This window comes from Carassius gibelio, chromosome A8 (genome assembly GCF_023724105.1).
Source record: "Carassius gibelio isolate Cgi1373 ecotype wild population from Czech Republic chromosome A8, carGib1.2-hapl.c, whole genome shotgun sequence".
Lineage (NCBI taxonomy): Eukaryota > Metazoa > Chordata > Actinopteri > Cypriniformes > Cyprinidae > Carassius > Carassius gibelio.
Genome location: NC_068378.1, coordinates 20,404,112 through 20,426,972, shown reverse-complemented (window position 1 = coordinate 20,426,972; position 22,861 = coordinate 20,404,112). Strand labels below are relative to the sequence as shown.

At 35.3% G+C, this 22,861-nt stretch overlaps 1 protein-coding gene across 4 annotated transcripts; it reads left to right on the top strand.

Moving 5' to 3' along the window:
- Nucleotides 1–475: 475 nt before the first annotated feature.
- On the top strand, nucleotides 476–7,258 carry LOC128018829 (elongation of very long chain fatty acids protein 7). Of its 4 annotated transcripts, none has more exons than XM_052604629.1 (8): nucleotides 476–727; nucleotides 2,926–3,008; nucleotides 3,280–3,470; nucleotides 4,330–4,410; nucleotides 4,685–4,741; nucleotides 5,180–5,285; nucleotides 5,701–5,837; nucleotides 6,247–7,258. In XM_052604629.1, exons 2-8 carry the CDS (start codon nucleotides 2,945–2,947, stop codon nucleotides 6,475–6,477), a joined length of 867 nt encoding a protein of 288 aa, XP_052460589.1. In that variant the 5' UTR covers nucleotides 476–727; nucleotides 2,926–2,944; the 3' UTR covers nucleotides 6,478–7,258. The 4 variants fall into 4 exon arrangements, with proteins under 4 accessions (XP_052460589.1, XP_052460590.1, XP_052460591.1 ...); XM_052604630.1 differs by having other exon boundaries at nucleotides 522–707; XM_052604631.1 differs by having other exon boundaries at nucleotides 522–762.
- The last annotated feature ends 15,603 nt before the right edge of the window (nucleotides 7,259–22,861 follow it).

Below are 22,861 nucleotides of genomic sequence, written 5' to 3'. Positions count from 1 at the left end.
TCTTGAACATGACAATGAGTTCACTGTACTGAAGTGGCCCCCACAGTGGCCTCAACCCAATAGAGCATCTTTGGGATGTGGTGGAACGGGAGCTTTGTGCCCTGGATGTGCATCCCACAAATCTCCATCAACTGCAAGATGCTATCCCATCAATTTGGGAAAACATTTCTAAAGAATACTTTCAGCACCTTGTTGAATCAATGCCACGTAAAATTAAGGCAGTTCTGAAGGCGAAAGGCGTCAAACACATTAGTATGGTGTTTCTAATAATCCTTCAGGTGAGTGTATTTGTTTTTACTTAGTGGGATTATCATTATTTGAGTTAGAATTTTTTTTAATGAAAAATTGGAACATGTTATTAAAACATTTTATCAAGTAATATAGTGTGGCATCGTTAATCTTAAATCTTAAATTTGATCTCGTAAAGGAGACGTCTTTATTACATAGATGTCATGTAGCCAATAGCATGCAGGTATTGCGAGTCCGGATGCGACATTTGACCAATAAGCGCCCTCAGTCTCAGAATTAGGTGAACGTCTCCGCCCACCGCACGCTCATCTAAGTGAAGACGGAACTCTCGTGTCTGAGAGTAATTTGCAGAGGTCGTGTGTTTAAACCATTAGCTTTTACTTTTTGTACCACTTTACCGTTGCCGAGTGGCAGGAGACGAGCATCCTTGTGAACGCAGAGCGGGAGGACCTCAAAGTGTGCGTGGAAATACATACCGGTATCTGAACTTTTTTTTTCTTCTGTTTTGTCACGGTAAGACCGGTGCACGCGCACCTGCATTCTTTTGTGAAGTCCATGTGATATGATGTTGATTTTTTTTTTGTAATGATGATGAAATTTTGCCTTCCCTGTTAAAACGCTGGGAATTTATTCCAGTATGGCTGAATATTTTAAAGTCATTTCTTTTGCAAACTTTGTTCATTTTGGGTTGATATCACTTATTAGAGCACAGGTGGCGTCTCTGGAATGCTAATATATGCTTTTTTTAGATTGAAATTTAAAAAAAAAAAAAAAATAATGCGTGCATAACTAAACCTCGAAAACTATGTATATGTAACAATCACGTATAAATTGTTTTATTTTATTTTTTTCTTAATGGTTACACAACTATTATTTGCATTTAGAGTCTTTTAAAAAGATTAATATTCACACATACTGTATGCACAGATTTTCAGAGCAAGATTATTTCTGCTAAATCCAGCGCTGGAATTGAATTTATACATTTCCATGGTCGACATTTTCTGGCGTCATTAATCAAGCTGTTTGTAAAGCAGGCAATTTTATTTAATTTATCTGTGTTTATCAATTGCTGAAAGTTAAGATAACTCTGCCTGTGTCTATGGAAAAACACTAAGTCAACAGAGCATTTCCCTCACCTTAAACATCATAAAATGTCCGATATTCTGTTTAGTTTTGATTAGTATTGGGTTTTCCAGTTATGTAGCCATTGGCACCTTGTGTTGAATGCACTTGTGTGGAGCAAAGGTAGTGTCCTCCTCTCACACCTGCAACCGGCCCGTCTCATGGCAACAGGCGTGTTGAAGCTTGTATTGAAGATTACAGTATCTAGGCAAGCAACTCCCTCCAGATAACTGGACCAGTATGAAAACTACATTAACGGTACTGTGTTGGAAGGAGGGAAAAACACACACACTTAGGTTAATGCATCACTAGAATGATGCCTGAATTCATGTACTGTTGCGGAGTTAGTGATTTAATTTATTTCTTTATTTATTTTTGGGCTGTCAATTAATTAATTAATTGCTACCAAAATACAAGTTTGTTTCATAATGTGTGTTCTGTAGTTATTTTAATGTCTCAATACAAATACACACACATACATGTATATATTTAAGAAATATATGCAATTTATATTCCTATATAATATAAATCAAATATAAATCATATATATGTGAATAAATAGGCCTACACACACATGTAAATATGTGTTTTTGTATATACATATACAGTACCACACACATATATAATATGTAAAAAAAACTTTTATTTTGTGTTCAATTCATCATGATATATTTGATTTGACAGCCCTAGGGCCCTTCAACTTAAAGTAACCTGATATTTAATGCATGTTTAATGTAATTTTTATTTGCATGCACTGTATCCTTTTTGAACTCCTAGCATAACATATATATATATATTCAGTAAAAGAGTATAATAGATATACTAGGTTTTTCATTTGCTTGAAATTTTATTATTTATGCTTTGAATTGATGCAGATCTTGGAAATATTTTTTGCAATTTCAGCAGTCATTTGTCCTAAATGAATATAATTAGTTTTTGTGCCCCTAATACACAGACATGTATGTTCATTATAGAATAATTAAATTTGAAATGCACTTTTCTGGTACTGGTATCATGTCGAGAACAACTGAGTGTCTCTATTGTATGCATCTCTGAGTTTTCTGGTATATTACTGTACATTGTTCTCTGTGCCCTGCATATCTTCATTTATCCACCCCCGTGGTTTGATATCCTGTCCTGAACATACACTGACTGCTGACCATTGTGTCCCAACACTCGTCCTCTTGTTCAGCTCTGAGTTTGCTGGAGAGGATGGAGGATTCTTTTCTTACCACAAAACAACTTTTCATGGCGCCACCATACACGGACCTTTCCTGCTTCATTTTAGAGCATTTAGGTTCTACATCACATCATGTCATACTGTCAGGAAGGGAGCAGTAATGTGAAGGTGTAATTCAAGATTGTTCACTTACAAATTCAGTCTGAATAACATGTGGCATTTAAGTTAAATGTTTGTTTTTAGAATGTGACACAATGTGTCTTTTTAAATGCATTAAATATAAAACGTATATATTTTTTAGTAGATTCTGTAGATGGTCTTCAGTCATCTCTTATGGGTGATTTCACACGTACACTTTGTGTTTGTGACCTTAGGCTCTGACCATTGGCAGTGATGGTGTTCCATGAGTTCACATCCACAGCTGCACAGCTGTATGACAAGTGGATCCAAGATGGAGGTAAGAAGGTTTCTTCCATCAGAAAATCTAAATATAAATTTATGACCATTTAAGCCTTAACAACTCGTGCATCAGTCAGGTTTTGGAAGTAACAATCGCATTAATTTTCTCTGCTTTAAATCAATATTTTTTTTTTTGATCTCAGAGAATTAAGGATGCACAACAACAGTGTCAAATATAGATCAATGGACAAACTAATGCAGTTACTTAAGATATTACAGTGCATGGAGAAATTATATGGAGTGCAGAAATTCTTATGATGTGATTTCAGACCCCAGGACTAAAGACTGGCTGCTCATGTCCTCGCCGCTCCCACAAACACTTATTATTGGATTTTACATCTACTTCGTGATGTCATTGGGGCCCAGATTAATGGAGAACAGGAAACCATTCGATCTGAAGCGGGTCCTCGTCATCTATAATTTCAGCGTTGTGGCTTATTCTCTTTACATGTGTTATGAGGTAAATCTGTTTCTGTTTGCTAGCAGGCAAACCTGTATTGTTTTGCTTGGGAGTTTACAAAGACACTTTTTATGTACATGTTTTGTTAGATTCCATTGAGTTATGTTTTAGTGGGTGGAACTGAGTTTGCTTACACCAGTGTCTGTATCAGTTTACTCAAAAACGACAGTTTACTCATCCTTGCATTGCATGATTGTATTTCTTCTGTGGGTCGCAAAAGATGATGTTTAAAGCAGCTCCTTTCCATACAGTGAAAGTAAATGTGATTCATACTGCCATGCACCATGTTAGTTACTTGTTTGCTATAGTTCAAGACGTCTGAAGCCATAACCTGAAATTAAGTATTACAGGTGGAAATCTTTAGAGCTTTTTGTGTTGCTCTTTTCCTCTGTCCCTTTTTACTGTATGGGAAAAAAGCTCCCCAGATTTGCATAATGTGGTGTAGTTTCCTAAAAAACGTTTAGACCAAGAGTCATCAAGGGCATTTACATGCCACTCTTACATATTGTTAGGTTATTAGCAATATTTTTGAGTAAATAACACAAACTGTTTCAAGAAAAAAGCAATTGACTCAAAATCCTTTTTTCTTTTTCTTTTTTTTGCCCATTATCCCTCCTACACTTGTATTTTGTTGGTGCATGTATTTAATTTGTGTAAAACAAAAATTTATATAAACATGGATTTCTGCTTTTTTAAAATAATGAGCTGGGGGTTTTCCATTCCTTTTCTTAATGCACTATTTATTTTATTTTAAGATATTAAACGTTATGACCAAAGATTAATTTCTTAAAATGTATTGGTTTGTAGTTCTTGAATTACTGTGAGGCTTCTGACAGATGTATATATTCCTTCTCTGCAGTTTGTGATGTCAGGCTGGGGAACAGGGTATTCATTCGGCTGTGATCTGGTAGACTTCTCTCAATCGCCAAAAGCCATGAGGGTGAGAGCAGAAGAAATGTCGCCTTACCTGCTTTTTTTGAAAAAAGCTTGTAATCTGGCTCCAGGTTTAGGTGTTTGGCTTGGATGTGGTTGATTTCATTCGACTTAAATTTTACACAGAACAATTCAGACCATGCAATACACTCACTGCTGAGTAATACATTGTATCGGATTATTATAGTGATTCATTCAAGTTTGTTATAGTTTAAATAACATGTTTTGTATTTAATAGTTTGTTGGGCATTTGTGCTTAGACTGCATTTCTCTGTTCCCAGATGGCATGGACTTGCTGGCTCTATTACTTCTCTAAGTTCATTGAGATGTTGGACACAGTAAGTAAAGTGTTTCATATTTATTACCTTGATTTCATTACATCTAAATTGCTACTGTTTGGCAGTAAGCTACTAGTTGCTTGTCATGTATTTGACACACAGAGTCAGACAGCAATATTACTGTTCTCTCAGATGGAAGAAAATAGCGGTATTGTGAGTCAGAGACAAAACTCTGGTTAGGCAGAAAGATGCAAGAGAACATTTTTAGTGTCTAATTCCTAAGGTGCAATGTAACTTAAGTTTTGTTCACAGCATTTATGGCATGTTGTCAGTTACCACAGAAAATTTCAACTTCAAATTACAACATATCTCTTAAGTGAGTGTATCACAGCTGTTTAACACCCCATTTACACCTATACAGTATTTAGCGCTGTCCTTGTGATCAGATCTCACAAAACGGATGTCAACACTGGGTCTTTTTTCCCCTCTTCTGGACAGATTTTCTTTGTACTACGGAAAAAGCATAATCAGGTGACCTTCCTACACGTTTACCATCATTCCATCATGCCTTTCACTTGGTGGTTTGGAGTCCGGTTTTCTCCAGGTATAGATTTGTGCTTTCTACGATTGTATGAGTGCACTTAAAATATGCATTTGTATAGACCAGTGGTTTTCATTTCCAGTCCTGGCGACCCACCAGTCTGCATGTTTTGTATGTCTCTCTTATTTAATACACCTGATTCATCTTGACAGAAGAAGGAAGTGTGAAATGTGAAATAATCTAGCTCTGTAAATAAATACAATTTAAATTCACGTCTTGCATACTTTAATACCCTTTGAATTGAACATATGGTCCTTTCGAACTGGAATCATGGCAGAATGAAGTCCACTTTGCAGAGCACTTATGGTCAGATAGTATAAACGTCTGAAGAGAAACAAACAAAATGTGCAGAGCAGGTGCCGCGAGGACTGGAATTGAGAAACAGTGCTATAGACATCTGTTTGGTTTGATGTTGCAGGTGGTTTGGGGACGTTTCATGCCCTTCTAAACTGCATCGTTCATGTCATTATGTACACATATTATGGACTGTCAGCTCTGGCCCCTGCCTACCAGAAGTTTTTATGGTGGAAAAAGCATTTGACTTCAGTCCAGCTTGTATGTATTACAACATTTTAATTTCCTTTTGTTGCTGTTTCTTGACATTTGATATGATCAGAATTGGGTGTGCATTTATTTATTCATCTATTTATTGTTTTATATAAATAAATATATTTCTTTATTTTTATTCATTTGTTTCAATTAAATTTTTTTTTTATTCATATTTTGGACTGACATTCTCTGTCAACTTGTAAGTACTAAAATCCTACGTGATGTAGTCTATCTGCATCAGTTACTATAGCATCAGAATGAAAATCTGATTTTAACTGGATTTCAAATTACATATAGATGTGATGTTGTTTTAAAAATGGTGTCCCATATTGTCTTTGGCTGTTCATACTACTAAAAAAGGTGTTTTGAGTTGCATTTGACGCTTATATTTTTACTTGTGCTCTCTTTTTCTCAGATCCAGTTTGTCATCATAACCTGTCATATTAGCCAGTACTTCTTCATGAAAGACTGTCCTTACCAGTACCCTATATTCATCTACATCATTGCTCTGTATGGCATCATCTTCATCTTCCTCTTCCTCAACTTCTGGTACCATGCATACACAAAAGGCAAAAGGCTTCCTAAAGTCCTGCAAAACACAACCATGCAGCAGAACAACAATGACATACACCATAAGAGAGATTAACTGGTGCAGTGTGACTAACCAATCAGTAGTGACAATCTACCTAAAACTGCCTTTTGGCTTCATTTTTATAAGACTTTTTATATGTTCACCATAACATTTATCTTGATGCCCCGGGAAAAAGTTACTATACAGACTGTGTGTTACAGTCTGGGCTGGATCTTGCCTTCTAAACCTGGGCATTTGAGTTGAACTCTGGGTCATTGCCCTGAGGGCTGTTTCTACTCCTTTTCCTCATTGTTTTCTGCATACTGATGTTTTTCCCTTTCCCATTTATTGAGATGTGAATGAGTCAGAAGCCTCCCAGCTCCTCACTCATGTTAGCCACATCATTTTTATTGCCATTTTAGACACCGTTTTTTTTTTTGTGTATTTATATATTTATGTCCCTGTTTTTGGCTATATCAGTAAATAAGATGAAAAGTGTTGGCAACTTTTTCTCCTCTTTTGAACTGTGGGGACATTTTTTTTTACAGTGTACACTAGGTGCTATCTCTGTAATGCATATCTATGTCCGTCTTTCACCCTCCACATGTGACGTCGCATGAATGGTAGCAGTACTGCAACTGTCCTTGAAGGAACCGATGCATTGATCTCATCTTGCACTATTGGTGAAGAAGGACAGTAATTCGGTTACCTTTTTTATTTTATATATGTTTGCCATCATGAATGTCTTGGGATGTTTTTTTCTAGGACAGGAGCTTGGAATTTTTGTAGAAGGAAATGTATTATGTTAATTAACTTTTAAATATTTATGAAAAAATAAATAAATGCTGTATTCATTTGTTGCTTGTTTTTATTAAAATTTTAAACTGCACTTTCTTATGGGCTGGCTATACTTTGGGGAGTCTGTCCCCAGAAGTGAGCTAAATCTCTCAAAACCTGTACACATGCAGGGGAAAAAAAATGTTCAGATGGGGCATGGGTTAATCTATTGCATTTGATTTTCTTTTTGAAAAAAACAATAGTAGTCTTTTGTATGTCTCCATTTAGGGTTAAGCTTTAAATGTAGATGCAAGATTTTAAATATCCACTTAGATAATTTTTTTTTCGTTATCGGTGTTCTTACCATAAGAACACAGCTCCCCCATGTGGAGTAAAATGTAGTAACAGAAAAGGAGTAAAAGGGTCTGGTAAACATTTTGTATAATTTTTAAATAAACTCACAATAAACCTAATTGAATTTGGCTGTGTAAAGCAGAAAAAAAGTTCTTGGCTTATTTCAATTGATATAAAACTTATTTTGGAGACCTTTTAAAGGAATAGTTCACCAGAAAATGAAAATATGCTTAACATTTTACTTACCCTCAGGCCATCCAAGATGCAGTGAAGGCGTGCCGTCAGAATGAGAGTCCAAACAGCTGATTAAAAACATCACAATAATCCACAAGTAATCAACCTGACTCCAGTACATTGTTTAATGTCTTGTGAAGGGAAAAGCTGTGTTAGTAAAAAACAAATCCATCACGAAGACGTTTTTAACTTCAAACCTTTGCTTCCAGCTAAAATAATAAGTCAAATTAAAAGTACTTTGTCCATAATATCGCTTTCTCCAGTGAAAAAGTCTGAAACAGAAGAGAAAAATGCACAGATCAAGCACTGTTAACAAGAGAAACAAATGTGATCCTGGACAACAAAATCAGTCTCCAGTCACTGGGCTTTATTTGTAGCAATAGCCAAAAATATATTGTATGGGTCAAAATCACAGATTTTAAGAAGATATTTTAAAGATTGCTGGTAATCAAACAGTTGGTGATTCCCATTGACTTCCATGGTACCAGCAATCTTCAAAATATCTTCTTTTATGTTCAACATAAGAAAGCAACTCATACGGGTTTGGAACAACATGAGGGTGAGTAAAATAAATGAAAGAATTTTCATTTGAACTATATACATAATGTCTTGATTTAGAATCAAAATATATTTCTATATTTTATCATATTTTCATAAGCTTGTGCATTCAAAATAAACCTGCTTCCTTGTGCAATGGTAAATGTAAGCATGGTAAGTGATATTTTTGGAGGGGTTTTTGTAGTAGAACAAACGCGTATGAGTGACTTAGTTACATGATAACAGAATTCTCCTTAAAGCATTTTTTACTGGTGCTTCATGGTTAATTTTGGTCTAGCAGTTAGAAGTAGGCCATGAATGTCAGAATGTGTGAACTAGCAGGTCAGAAGAAATCTGGACTGCTCTGATGTGAAAAATGAACACATTTGTTTGGTAGACCCCTGCCTTTCCCCTCTACACCTTGTACTTTGTCTTTTTGAAGTGCGATCTTTTAATTAGATTAATTTGCAAAGTGAAACCCCTCTCAATGTCACCAAAAAATTAAATAACACTTACTGTTAATTACTGCAGGGAAAATCAAATGCACTAATGAACATGATACATGATGCTGCACGGCCACCTTCATCAATTTAAAAAGAAAAATGACTTATTTGTAAAAAATCAACTGCATTTAAAAAAAAATCCCCTTTAATGCCACTGTATAGACTAGACTGTAATATCTTTGAATATGTTTGGACATCATCATGTGGACTGAATGATATGGATGTGCAATTAAACAAAGACAAACCAAGTTTTATAGTCGCCAAAATGTTGTTGACTGAAGAATTATGTTATATAACAGATTTGGTAAATTGTTTACTGATGGTGATCCAACACTCAAAGAGTTGTTAGTATCGTTCAAATGAAATTGCACTTGATTTAAAATGAGAATGTTTTCCATAGATCATTTGTATCGTGTTATTTTTCTTTCTTAATTTTTTAAAAAGGTTCAACATTTGAATGACATCAGCATCATACATCTGGGCTTGTCTACTAGGTTTGTGTTTGGACTCTGTGCGTCTAAACATTTCGAGCAGATGCGAAATCATGACAGACATGGCTCAAAAAGATGCTCTGTGCTCTGTTCAAAATATTTATAAATCCTGTTGATGTTTGCAGTGTCTGTAAATGTAATACTCCGAAAACTCAATTTCTCATCAAATGTTCTGTAAACAATAACAAACATATCACATAGGAGCTCCAGACAGTGCCTCACAAAAATGTTAGAAATGCGTTTATTTAAAGTGCACTGTAGCTAGATATCCAAGAGTAATTTATTACAAAATATGGTTTGTTTGCTTCCCCTGCCCGCTTGAAGGTGGCTAGACCCTGAGAATATAAACTTCTGGGATGAGATAACTAGACTATGAAGCTATATGTTTGTGATTATTTATTTATTTATCAAATATTTATTGTGTTTTATTACACGGCGCTTTGTAATATTTGTTTCTGATTGATGGATTGTGACATTTACTGGTCAGATATTTCCATTTGTCCATGGTCTGACCACTATTTCAGTGGCCTCGGTTCCAGGAATATTTTTCCCATGGAGATCTTTAAAATGTCTTCGTTAAACAGTTATAAAAAATAGACCACATCAGTTAACTATGAGGTAAATCACAAAGTTACAAAATTTGAAGCAAATGCATAAACAGAAGCAAAAATGTATTTGAAGAAAATAAAGGACAAGACTATATTTTAATGCGGGAAAGAAATTGCGTATGGCAGCTAAATAATTATTCCAAGAGGTTGATTGTCTTTGGAAACGCAATCAACATTTTTGGAATGTAAGCATTTGTTTATTTATCTCCTTCAATCCCCTGATTGGTGGAGAGTTTTTTGCAGCATCATGGGTAATGTAGTTTTTTTTTTTTTTTTTTTAACAGTTAACAGTTAACAACATCTTTTCCCCACGCTGAAAATGTCCAATGGAATGTTTGTGGCTTTGACTTTAAAGTGTATCCTTATATAAAAATGGACATTTTTCAGAAGCATGAAGTGTGACAACTAGTCCCATTTTCTTCTGATCACTAACAGCGAGGCAGAGAACAGTCAGAGTGCGTGTGGAATGAGGACTGCGGCCTCCAATGGGACCACAGAGGTAAACAGTGTGAGTAGCACAACTGATGTCTGACGTCCAATTTTGATGATTCATTTCTAAAAGGAAACTCTCAGCCGATTGCAGTATTCCCAAGGGGACACAAACACTCTTGTGGCTCTAGTGCCTGACAATTTGAGACATATATGCATCCCACTGTGATGCTGCAGTGGCTCCTGCTTTTTAAAACATCTCTCCAGTCTCTGCCGGCTACTGCTGGAGGAACTTTAGGGAGGGGAGGGGGAAACAGAGCTGAGCGCTCTGATTGGCTGAGAGGCTGGGAACTCTGGGATATTCTTCAGTCCATAAACCAAAGAGCATCACAGCACAAGGCACAGTGTCACAGGAAGCAAAGGGGACTTAAACATTCTGTTCTGTTTCAGCTGGACTGTATCGCAGTGACTCTGGAGGACTGCATCTCTCCGTTCCTTTTCTCTTTCTCCGAGGAGAAGAGTAAGTTTCCATTCATACTTTATTCACTCCCTTTTTCTTGTGTATGTACCTCCCAAAGGTGTAGAGAGAATGTGTCTGTACCCTACAAAACTGTCTTCTCATGCTTTTCTCACTGTCACCGTCCATCTGGTCTAGAACTGTCCGCTAGCATATCTCTTTTTGAGCTTTATGGCATTATGGAAAAAGAGAGGTAGGTGCAAGGTGACTTTTGGGCACCTGACCTGTTCAGCTAACTCATCGTTGCACTGCATGCAAAGGTTTTTTTTTTTAAAGAGACGTTTGGTGTTTCTTGCATCCTTTAATCTATAAATAGAGCTCCCCAAAGCAGCCTGCACTCATAGTAAATCGGAATGTGTTATTGTATCATAATCATAGTAAAGAGTGAGGCTTTATGGTCCACATGTGCTTCTTTACTGGGGCTTGTGTGCAACTGATGAGACTGTATCCACTCTTGTGCTTTCCTTCCACATGTCACTGTTTCCCCTACAAAATGAAGTCATGTGTAAAAGCAAAGCCCATGACTGTGTGAGAGTGATTCTGACTTCATGTCATGTGAGGTCATGATTTTTGCAAACTAAGAACCTAGTATTTTTGAGTATGGAGAGATGCAGTTTTTTCCATTTATCATTGAACAACTTTTTTTTCTCTCTCAGTATTTTAGCATTTTATATTTTACAAACGAAAATACTAAATCTCCTCCACATCCATGTTATGCCAGTCAAAAAAGATTAACAGAATATTGTAAAAATTACAGATAATCATATATATTACAAATATACTACTACAACTAATAAAATATACATTCAAAATTTTTATAAATTAGTAAATTAGATTAGATTACCCAGTTGTAAAAAAAAAAAGTATGTTTAATGCACATCATAATATGTTATACATTCTGTTACAACATAGAAATCATATACAAAGCAACCTGAGCTTGATAAATGAACACACATTTGCAAGAAAAGATTCCCAGATCTGGGAAAGTCCCACTAGTTTACCACCAATTTCATACCCGTTTATGGCCATATTTACATCTAACAGCCAGTTTATATATATATATATATATATATATATATATATATATATATATATATATATATATATATATATATATATATAGAGAGAGAGAGAGAGAGAGAGAGAGAGAGAGAGAGAGAGAGAAGTCACAGAGTGTTCTTGAACATGGAGCAAGATGTCAAATCAAGAATTTAATTTTATGATCCAGTATTTTTTTAATAACGAGAAGTGTAACAATCCAGTGTGTGCTTTTACGATGTGTGGAAATGTTGATTCGGAAACGAGAAACGTTTCAAAGGGTGTGTGATGATATATGATGTCAAAAAGGCCAGCTAATGATGTCATTGATGACACCACCCTTCCCCTCTAAAACATCTGCGCTCCTAATTGGTTCGTTATGACATTTTAATCCACAATATCGTTGCATTTATAGCAATGCTAGGTAATTATTACTAGTAATGACCAGCCTTAAAACTTGTAAGGGGTACAGACCCCTGCTGTTCACTAACACGTCTCCCTCACGAACTGTGAATGTTATGATTCAAAAGCTTTCGTGCACTGAGTTTCCTGGAAACGTAATTTAAACATCCACCTATCGTTGGCTGTCCGATGCCCTTTTGTTGCTTTGAACATTTAAACCTTTATGTAAACTTGTCCCATGCAAATTGCTCTCTGTAGTTCACTGAAATGTTAGGGATGGGTGAAGTTGGCTGCGTTTTGATTGCTCTTGGTAACAGACGTTTTTTCCTGCGCCTTTGCCATCAGTTTCCACAGTGAATAGTCTGAACCCTCATTAAATACAGTTAAGGTAGAATATTTTATTTCAAACCCATTAAAAATGGTTGGAAAATATGGACGCATGTCTGAGAATGAATCATTCAGGCACCCGAGACAGGCACATGTTCATGCTGCTGTTTCATGCTAACCCAATGAATTGCATAAATTCATGCTTTAAAGGTCAATCAGATCTCATCACAGTGTGCCAAAGTTGACAGTTTGCTTTTTCCATCATATGAATGTTATTTGGGGGCATATGCCCACACAAGAATCTACCTGTCCAATCCTTATTCATTAAATCAGCTTAAGGAACATGAGAGGAAACTAGTAAGGGACCCTCAGGCGGTGGCAAGAACAAATGAACTATGACAGGCCAGACAATCTAGGTAAGTCTAGGTTGTTCTTTATGTTAACAAACCGCACTGCAGTGTCCCCCCCATACATTTATTTTATCCCTCTTTTTATAAGACATTTAACTTGCTTAATAAATTGATGGCTGAGTGAAGATTTTGCATTTTTAAAATGGCATAGGTATGTAAGCATGTTTTTGTGATGCAGCATCCACACAGCTAGGTGTCAGTATAACTCATAATGACAAGGATAAAAATCTTGCAATTTTTAATGTTAAAAGGTTGTCTTCATCACATTAACTGTCTCTAACAAGATGCTGCTTGTATTTACATTTCATTCATTACCAAAGGATCTATCACTGAACCTTTTTTTTTATTGCTATTAGCATATATCAAGGCTGTATTGTTCTGTTGTGAGCACATTAAAATGACAGCTTCTTGATCTTACAGGTAAAAAATTGCTCTTTTCCTCTCCCCCCACAGGATATATGGAATAAAAAGCCTTTGCACATTTTACATTTTAAGATTGTGATTTAAAATGCCTCATCTAACATCCTGTGCGCAAAGGTTGAAAAGCCATTCCTGGAACAACATCAAAAGGAAAACAGTGCAGCCATTTTTCCCAAAGTCTCTTATGACTATTTAAAAGTTCAGTAACCTCAGCAGAAACACAGATGGCAAGGGAGTAACATTTAAAGATGCAATAATGGCAATGCTGATATACAAAAGTTGATATATATGACTTAAAATATGGGTTTATGTGAGCTGCAGTGTGCTAAATTTTGATTGTTATCTTTTTTTGTTAGATTTGCAATCGCATATACAGTATGAAATGACATGGCTTTTGCCTTTGCAGGGTAAACATTTCCCAAGCATGCAAATATAATTTTTCCTTGCAGAGAACAAGAGGAAAATAACTTTTGATTAAAAATATCAACATGCCATGTGCATGAATTAAAGATTTATTTACATTTATTTTATAGAGGATGCCGTGGGTTGTGTTTGATCAAAAGTAAGTGGAAAAGGTTGTGTTGTGCTTCCCATGGAAAATATTCTGTAAACAATAATTGACATATGCCTATTTTATTCTTTGGTACACACAAATATTTGCCTGGGGAAATGATTGTCTGAGAGCGAGTATACATTTTCAGCACTGAGACTGTAAATAGTACAATGTCAAGGGAGCTGTAGTAGTGAAGAGTGGTCAGAAAACTTTCACATTTAGTACAAGATCTGAATAATACTTAATATTACATTGTATATAATGTACTTATTTTAAATCATACAAAGGGTTTACATTTATTTTTTGCTGCAGATTCAGCATGTTAATGTGAATTTATTCTTCTACAATATAGCCACTAGATGGTGATAGAGACTTCAGATTATAAGGCTATTTGGGGGGAAATCATTCCTTAGACATTTCATGTTGCAAAGCTATTTACATTATGAATAGGAAATACTCTGTAAGAAAATATTGTTTATAGCATTCTTTTCAAATTTAGTTTTAGTGTGCAATATGTTTTCATTTCCCAATTTAGCTCATCATATTCTGTATATTTGGGCTAAGTCTGTTGAATTCAATTTCAGTTTGAACTTAACAACAAAGAATAATTTTAGGTTCCCCAAAAAGCTGGAAAAAAAAATGCCTTCAACGTTATAAACTGTATTTTAAAATATTTTAAAAGTAGTCATCTATCCATCCAATTTGTGTCCTTATTAGGGTTGTGGGGAGCTGGAGCCTAATCCAGCATCTTGAGCCACAAGCATGGAAGCTCCCTGGATGCACAGCCAGTCCATCACAAGACTCCCTGCACCCTATTGCTTTTGGCAATATTCAGTTTTGTGCTGTTCTGAATTGATTATGTTTTCAGAATAAAACGAGGAGGAATCCAGAGAAAGAAAAGAACGATTTCACCTTGTGAATTATAGAAGTTTTTCTACAAATCAGCAGAATTACGCCTGCAACAAAAGACTTGCCTACCCAAGTAATAATGCATTGGCATGAATAATCACCCACCTTTGGAAATATTATAGCATGTTTTAGGTTCTAGAATACTTCACAGTTAGGAATCTGAATTTACTATTTTAAAATGATAGATGTACATGCTTATTTTAAAACCGAGGATGCCTAGAAGAAATTCATGAAATGCTAACTTATTATTCAAAGCAGCAAGCATCTGTCAAAGATTCAGTTTTTTTCTGCCTTGTTGAAAGTGACTTTGTAAAACAAGTGACTTTGTAGAACTGGCCAACTTCAAATAGGACATAGCTTGTTCTGCCTTAGGAATAATTTATGATGCTCTAATTTAAGAAAAGAACAATAATTTTAAATGCCAAATCAAATGCATACAATGCATACATTCCTAATGAGAAATGTGACATAGCTCAGTGTGTGCAAGCATATTTGTGGCACACTGCACTCAATGCTTTTAATTCTTTTTTCTTGCAAAACTGGCACTTGAACTGTTGGTTCTTAGATTACCAGCTTGCCCCTAAGGACCACAGACTCACTGATGAAAAGACATGCAGTTTCTGATGTCAGAATTACACAAGATGTTTTTGTAAGCTGATAGTAGTCTAAATGGGATTTTGAGCCAAAATGTGGACGTGGTCTTGAGGAGTCCGTTCTCACCTTATTTTGCAAGTATCATGATTTGTATGATGACAAAGCTCCTTTTATTTGATATGTTCTAGGACACCCTACATTCTGAGGCTGAAACCTCAACTTTTATCTGGGGGACAAACAATGCAAGAGAATGCCTGCAGTGGAGAAAGTCAATTGGAGAACGTGAGTGCACTAAAATCATTCATGCCACACATACAGTATACACTGACAATTAATCTCAATATGTGCAACTTTTATTGATTGCACTGGACATTTTACAAGCATTGAGTAATTACTGGAGTCGGTTAAGAGGTTTATTAATCATCAATGGGCACCAGCAGACAGAGGAGCTAGCTTTGGTTAAATCTCAAAACAGATGGTGTAGGCTCAAATGATGTTTCATGAAATGTTTTCACTTTATAAATGAAGGGGAAAATGTTGATGCTTTCTTCTGTGATAAAGTACATAGTCACTTGAAACCTTGCCTACAGATGGGTTTGTGATTGTTGTTATAAAAAAAAATCATTATATCGCCACAGTTACTCTAAGTGGGTTAGTTACCAGTACTTACAAACTGTAGTGTTGCTGAGCTCCTCTACCAACTTTGTGTCCATGTGTAGCACTTAAATGTGAAGTTGCTGCATGTGTGTACTACTGTTCAAAAGGTTGGGGTCAGTAAGATATGTATGTATTTATGTGTTTGTTTATTTATAAATTGATACTTTATTTAGTAAGGATGCATTAAATTGATTAAAGTGACCATATAGACATTTATAATGTTACAAAGGATTTCTATTTACATCCATGAATGCATCCTGTAAAAAGCTTTATTGTGGTATACACAAACAATAAGCAGCACAACATTAATAATAATAAGAAAGGTGTTTTGAACACTGAATCAGCATATCAAAATGATTTCTGAAGGATCATGTGACACTGAAGACTGGAGTAATGACTACTGAAAAGTCAGCTTTGCATTCATAGGAATTAATGACATTTTAACGTATATTTAACTTTTTTTAAATTGTAGCAATACTTCAAAATATCATCTTTTTTTTTTTTTTTTTTTTTTTTTTACTGTTGATCGAATAAATGCAGCCTTGGTGAGCATGAAACTAACAGACCCCAAACATTTTAATCGCTGCTAGTGAATGACAATGGAAGTTTTAATATAGAATATCATTTGTATAAAAGAGGATGGGGTGTATATATATATATATATATATATATATATATATATATATATATATATATATATATATATATATATATATATATATATATATATATATATATATTAATTTTAATATAATGTGGGGTAAAAAAGGCCTCCAGGGAACAGCTATAGTGCTACTAGTATAGCATTATCATTCATTTATTCAAAATAAGTATTTTCTTATTCATTTTTTCACCCAAAAGTATCTAATATAAAACAAGTAAACAGCCAATGTATCTAAAAAAATGTAATAAACATCCAGTGTTGTTTATTTATATTCTGGGAGGCCTTTAGTTATTAAACTGAAATATTTCTCTCAAAAATATCCTTACAGAACTAGTCAGGAGGAGGCAGATGAAGTGTAGTCTTTTATAAGAAGATTAATGAATTAAGATTCATCACTGACCTGCTGTCATTCAGCTCTAGGCGACATGATAATAGACTCTCATCACTTTTATCATCACAAGTGTAACCTTTGTTACTGCTCACATCACAAAAGCCCGGGGCAATGCCGAGGCTCCATTGGCCCGCCAAAAAGAACTTCATATAACTATGATTCATTTAAGGTGCTTTATGATGTGTCTATGATGTCTAAAGTGTTTTTGTTTGAATGACTTTATAATGTCAGAAGGGCCTTTGTGTTTGAGTTACAGCTCATTTTGTCTTTTTTAATTTTCACATCACCCTTCATTCTTGATTCTTCATCTTTATCATAATTAATACATTTCATTAAATGAGCAGTGCATTGTTCTTTAGTGTTTGAATGACATATTAAACCATCCAAGCTGTTTACCTTCCCTAAATGTCGTATGGACGCTTTAAGATGACTGATGAGTGAATCCCAGAGCATTTCTGAAAATTTAGATATCAGTCCACAGTAAAAGAAAAAAATCTGCTTTGAAGCCTGCTAGTTAAATATCATCGGGTCTCACTTGAGAGAGTACCTCATTCGGGTGCCGGTCTTTGCCCATGTGACACCTTTAATCATTCCTCTCTGAAATCACATTTACCAATATTTCAAACGCAGTGGAGCTCTACAAAGCATTAGTGATGAGAATTAAAATGTTTATATATGTGACGCCTCTGGTAATTGACACTGGTAATTGGATCAAAAATTTCTGTATTTACTCACTTATTTATTTATGAGTCAGCTGATGGTTTGCATATTTCATTCGGCAATAAGATTGGGGTGTTCCCCCGAAAGTCAGCGTGTTTCCTTGCAGTTGATGTGTTTTTCACGGGATGTGACTACAGCCATAAGTGTAGAGAGGTGAGATGTTGTTTACTGCTCTCACCTTTAATCAATCTGTTTAATCTTAATCTGTTTAAAACTCTTATTTCACAGTTGGGCAGCGCTAATTTAGATAGAAAAATTGTTGTTTAGTTAATATCTGATTTATCAAAACTAAAAAAGTCTGTTAAAGAGATGCAATTTAATATAATGCATGTGTATATGTATGTTTTATTTAAAATATAATAAACACACTTTACAAACATTGCTGTATTCAAACTCCACCTATTGCTACTCTGATAATTTTTTTTTATATTTCATATTTAATTAATATTTCAACCATGAAACTTGAGTTTCCAGATGAAATGTCCCTTTGCATTCCACACTTTTGTCCCCTAATAAATCACCTACAATAGGATTGAGACATATATACATACATTTAGCAGAAACTTTCATCCAATGCAAATTACAGTGCATTCAGGCTATACATTTTTTTTTAACCAGTGCTCCCTGGGGATTGAACCCACAACCTTTTGCACAGCTAATGCAATGCCACAGAAACAACTTGGGAACAAGTTAGACATTGTTTTCTGTGAAGAGGTAAATTAATAGCCCAGAACTATTTTAAACTCTTCCGTTCACATGGGATACCTTGTTTTGGCTTCTAGCATTATCTGAGTGAACGCAATTAAGTAATTGACTGAAAGGCTCATCAGCAGCTCATTATGCAGGCCTTTGTCTCCTCAGGTGTAGACCACACTAATATTCAAGGTCAATCACGCCTACTCGCATATGCCCTTTAGAAACAAAAAGTGTCTTCATAAATTTAAATCAATCTATTGTTTTTCTGTGAGCGAGTAAACAAGATGATTTTAACATCATTTTGAAGCAAAACATCTAGGCTACAATCTCGAGGTTTGTCAGTCTTGTGAACAAATATTCTGTATGTGTTTTATGACCTTATTTCAGTGACTTCAAAATTGTAGTTTTTCTCTTAACTACACATAAAATGTTATTTTCTCAAAAACACAATCATGTACATACATGCTGTTTACATATTACTGTAGCCCAGTTTTTACTGAATGCAATGTTTTCAGCCATGTATTTGATTATAAGCAAATGGAAAAAAACCCACAAAAGTCAGGGCATGTAAAAACTTCCCCAGGCCCCCAAAACCCTATTAGACCTCAGAGGGTTAATAATATATGAGGTGATACGTTTAAATGCATCCTCTTGGGATGTTTTTCTGTACAACCAAAAACAAGGAAAAGGTCACAAAAGAAGTAAATGCCTTGTAGACCTGTCTTTGAGCACAGGTACTGTTTCTGCCTTCAGTCAGAAATCTGAATTGTTTTTTTTTTTTACTAAGACTTATGAAATAATATCTTTCAGGATAATTTAACTGTTTTTCAGTGCATTCTGCGTTTGGTGCCTGAAGGAAAATAAGTGGGGAGCCTTTCTGTGTGAATCAATGGTGATTTGTGTTTTCTACTCTGTCCTGAGGCTGTTTGGATAGAGCTGGTCTCTCTGTATCAAATCGATATCGCCTTGTTGTAATCAGAGGGAATGAGGGTTCTCTGATAGGTCTTCAGAACCACATTGTCAAAAGAATAGAGGGCCGAGGATTGCAACAAAAGGGAAATGATGGATGGATGGATATTTTTCTCATGATCCTTTAGAAATCCCTATAGTATGCTGATTTGGCACTCAAGTTTAAGTTTATTTGTTTATTATTTAACATTCTAAAACGGGTGTGCTGCTTAAACCATCCCCCCCCCCCCCAAGTAGATAATTCAAAACACACAATATTTATAATTTTGTTGCTGTTTACAAATTCAAAAATGTTTTAAGGTTAATCATTTTAGTATAAGGCTGAAAATCACACTTGAAACGTGTCAGAAAACAAATTGCTCATCGTTCTAAATTGTTGAATAGAATCTGTACTTGAATTCTTTGCGAATGAGTCTGAAGGTTCATCTGAGGACTGATTCATTTTCATACTTTAACAGTTCATATATCGCTACTTAAATGAGTGGACTATTTTTAGTGAAGGTTTAATAAAATATGTAAAACGTTAAGGAAAATAATGATTAATGAAACTTGTTTCCTTCTCAGGTCTCGGATTGTTCCCCAGATTCTCCAGATTCATGTCCACTCTTCTGCATGGAGCCCTTTGCGGTCCGCAGGCTCTCCTGCCGAACCATCCAGCTGCCCCCTTTGGCCTTCAGGCAGGCTGAGCAGTACTACTGTGAGAGGAAACCAGAGACCGAGACGGCCCAGCCTCGACCCACCAGCCTCCCCTTGAGAGCACCTCCACTCATTGCCATCACCTCTGCAGATACAAGCAGGTAAATACTGGGCTTTTATCATCCATATTCTCATTATTGCCGATTATTGTTTTTGTTCCATTTAACAGAAAGAAAGACTGCATTTTGAATGTTATATATTTACTTTGTCAATGTTATACATTTTTTAGCAGGACTAAAAGCCAATTTTGACTTAAAACAGAAATTTTAACTTTCAAAAATGCAATTAACATGGGTCAAAGAACCTCGTACAGAAAGTTCAAATCTGCTTTTGTCTGATCTAGATGTGTTGGAGCTAATTTTCTCTTGCCTTTTTATTTTCAAGAACATTGTTTTAACTGCACATTGATGATTCTGTTTGTAGGCTATACAGTAGTCAAAATCTATTTGTGTCAACATTTTAGCAAGCACATTTTATCGCATGTATGTAAAATGTAAATGCTTCAGATCAGAAAATCTCCACTACTTTTACTGAACTAAATAATCGGTGACCCAACTGAACCAAAGTAAACAAGAAATGTTCTTAAATCAGTATCATCATGAACTGCTGGTAGATGCTGTTTGCACAGATTGTAAATAGTGTTACTCTTTGCACCAAGCTTAAATATCAAAAAGTGCATCTTGTTTACACTAAATTCAAACAGTGGTAAATGCTATACAAACAGTGTAAACAGAAGTGAAATGCCATTTGTACTAAAGGTAACTTTACTTACTCACCATTGGATCCTCTGCAGTGAATGAGTGCCATCAGAATGAGAGTCCAAACAGTTGATAAAAACATCACAGTAAACCAGATGTAATCAACAGTCCATCAATTAACATTTTGTGATGCAAAAGGCTGCATGTTTTTGTAAACGAATTCATCACTAAGGTTTTTGATTTCAATCTGTTTCTTTCAGCTAACATACAATTGCTTTCTCCAGTGAAGACGAAATTAATCAGTGGACTGGAGTTGTTGATTACTTTGTGAAGTTTTTATCAGCTGATCAGACTCTCATTCGGACGGCACCCATTCACTGCAGAGGATCCATCAGTGAGCAAGTGATGTAATACTAAACAATTCTAAAATGTTAATACTAAAAAGAAACAAACGCTTATATCTTGGATGGTATGAGGGTGAATACATTTTCAGCAAATATTCAATTTTTGTGTGAACTATCACTTTATGTTGGGGTGAGAGAGGTGAAGCAGGATTGAACCCAAGTCTGACTTCAACCTGGTTTCCTTGAGTCAGCAGCTCTTATTTTTCTTGAGAATGTTCACAGACCACATCTAATTTTTAGTCTGATCTATTTAAATAAATGGTTAGTTGCATTTTTTTTTTCATTAAACATTGTTCCACTGCTTTAGATTACAAAAGATACAAACTTTTTATTGTATGTCGTTGTTTTAACATGGTATTGTAGCCTTGTGAGTCCAACCAAAGACAACTCAATGATAGCTAGCAGCTTTCTCATAATTAGCACCTAAAGCAAAGGATGATTGACAGTAACGTCAGCTAGAGATGGAGAATCTGTCAATCAAGTGCTTAATGATACGCAACATCGGTTCCCATCTACGGCACATTGACTTTATACGCATGAGTCTTGTTTTTCCCATCTGATTATGGTAAATAGTTTTTCAAAACCCCAGGAGCCCACAGTCTCCAACTGTGAAGACTGGCGAATTTTGATGTCAAGAAAACTGTACATTAAACATAAGAAAAGTTGTAATAATGCATACACAAATGAAGATTTCGCCTTGTATTTCAGAAACTGTTGTTGATGCTCACTAGTATGAACTATTGTCTTAATTGTGTTAAACTGCCTAGTGTTCAATTGCATCTTCTGCTCTGAATAAGCCTTGCATCTTGATTGTGTGTAGGCATCAATTTCCCTATTTTATGCCAGGCTGTAATTCACAAGGTCATGCTCCCCCCTTTACAATTCAGTGAATATTCTAATATGCCAACTTCACTGGATAAATTGTCTCAATTCTTTTTTCCCCCTGCTGCCTCTAATGGAAAGAGCGCTTTATCCGACAAGCACACTTATCTTTGAATTGCCTTCCTGTCAATGCTGTGTCAGATGCAGGACAGTCATTTGAACGAGGCTTTGGTTTTAGTGCCTGAACTGATGGTTGACTCACATTGTATTTGATTGATAATCTATCTTAGATAAAAGAGAGAAGGGGTAAAGAACAGATTTGCCGTCAAAAGTAATTTCATGCTTATGACTTCAGGATTCTGTGTGGTTGTTTAGTGATTACTCAGGTTGAACTGACACCTAAACGATGCTGTCAGTATTGCTCAGCTCATGTAAAGAAAACTGAGAGTGTATGAAACTGAAACTGTACTAAATGTGACAACTAATATACTATAAAATATACTATTTAAACGTTCAATTTGTGAGTATGTGACTTTTTTTATATAATTTTAATATATATTCAATTATATATTAAATATGTAATTAATATTTATACATGATGGACTCTTTTTTTCATTTCCGGACGGGTTTTTAGAAGGT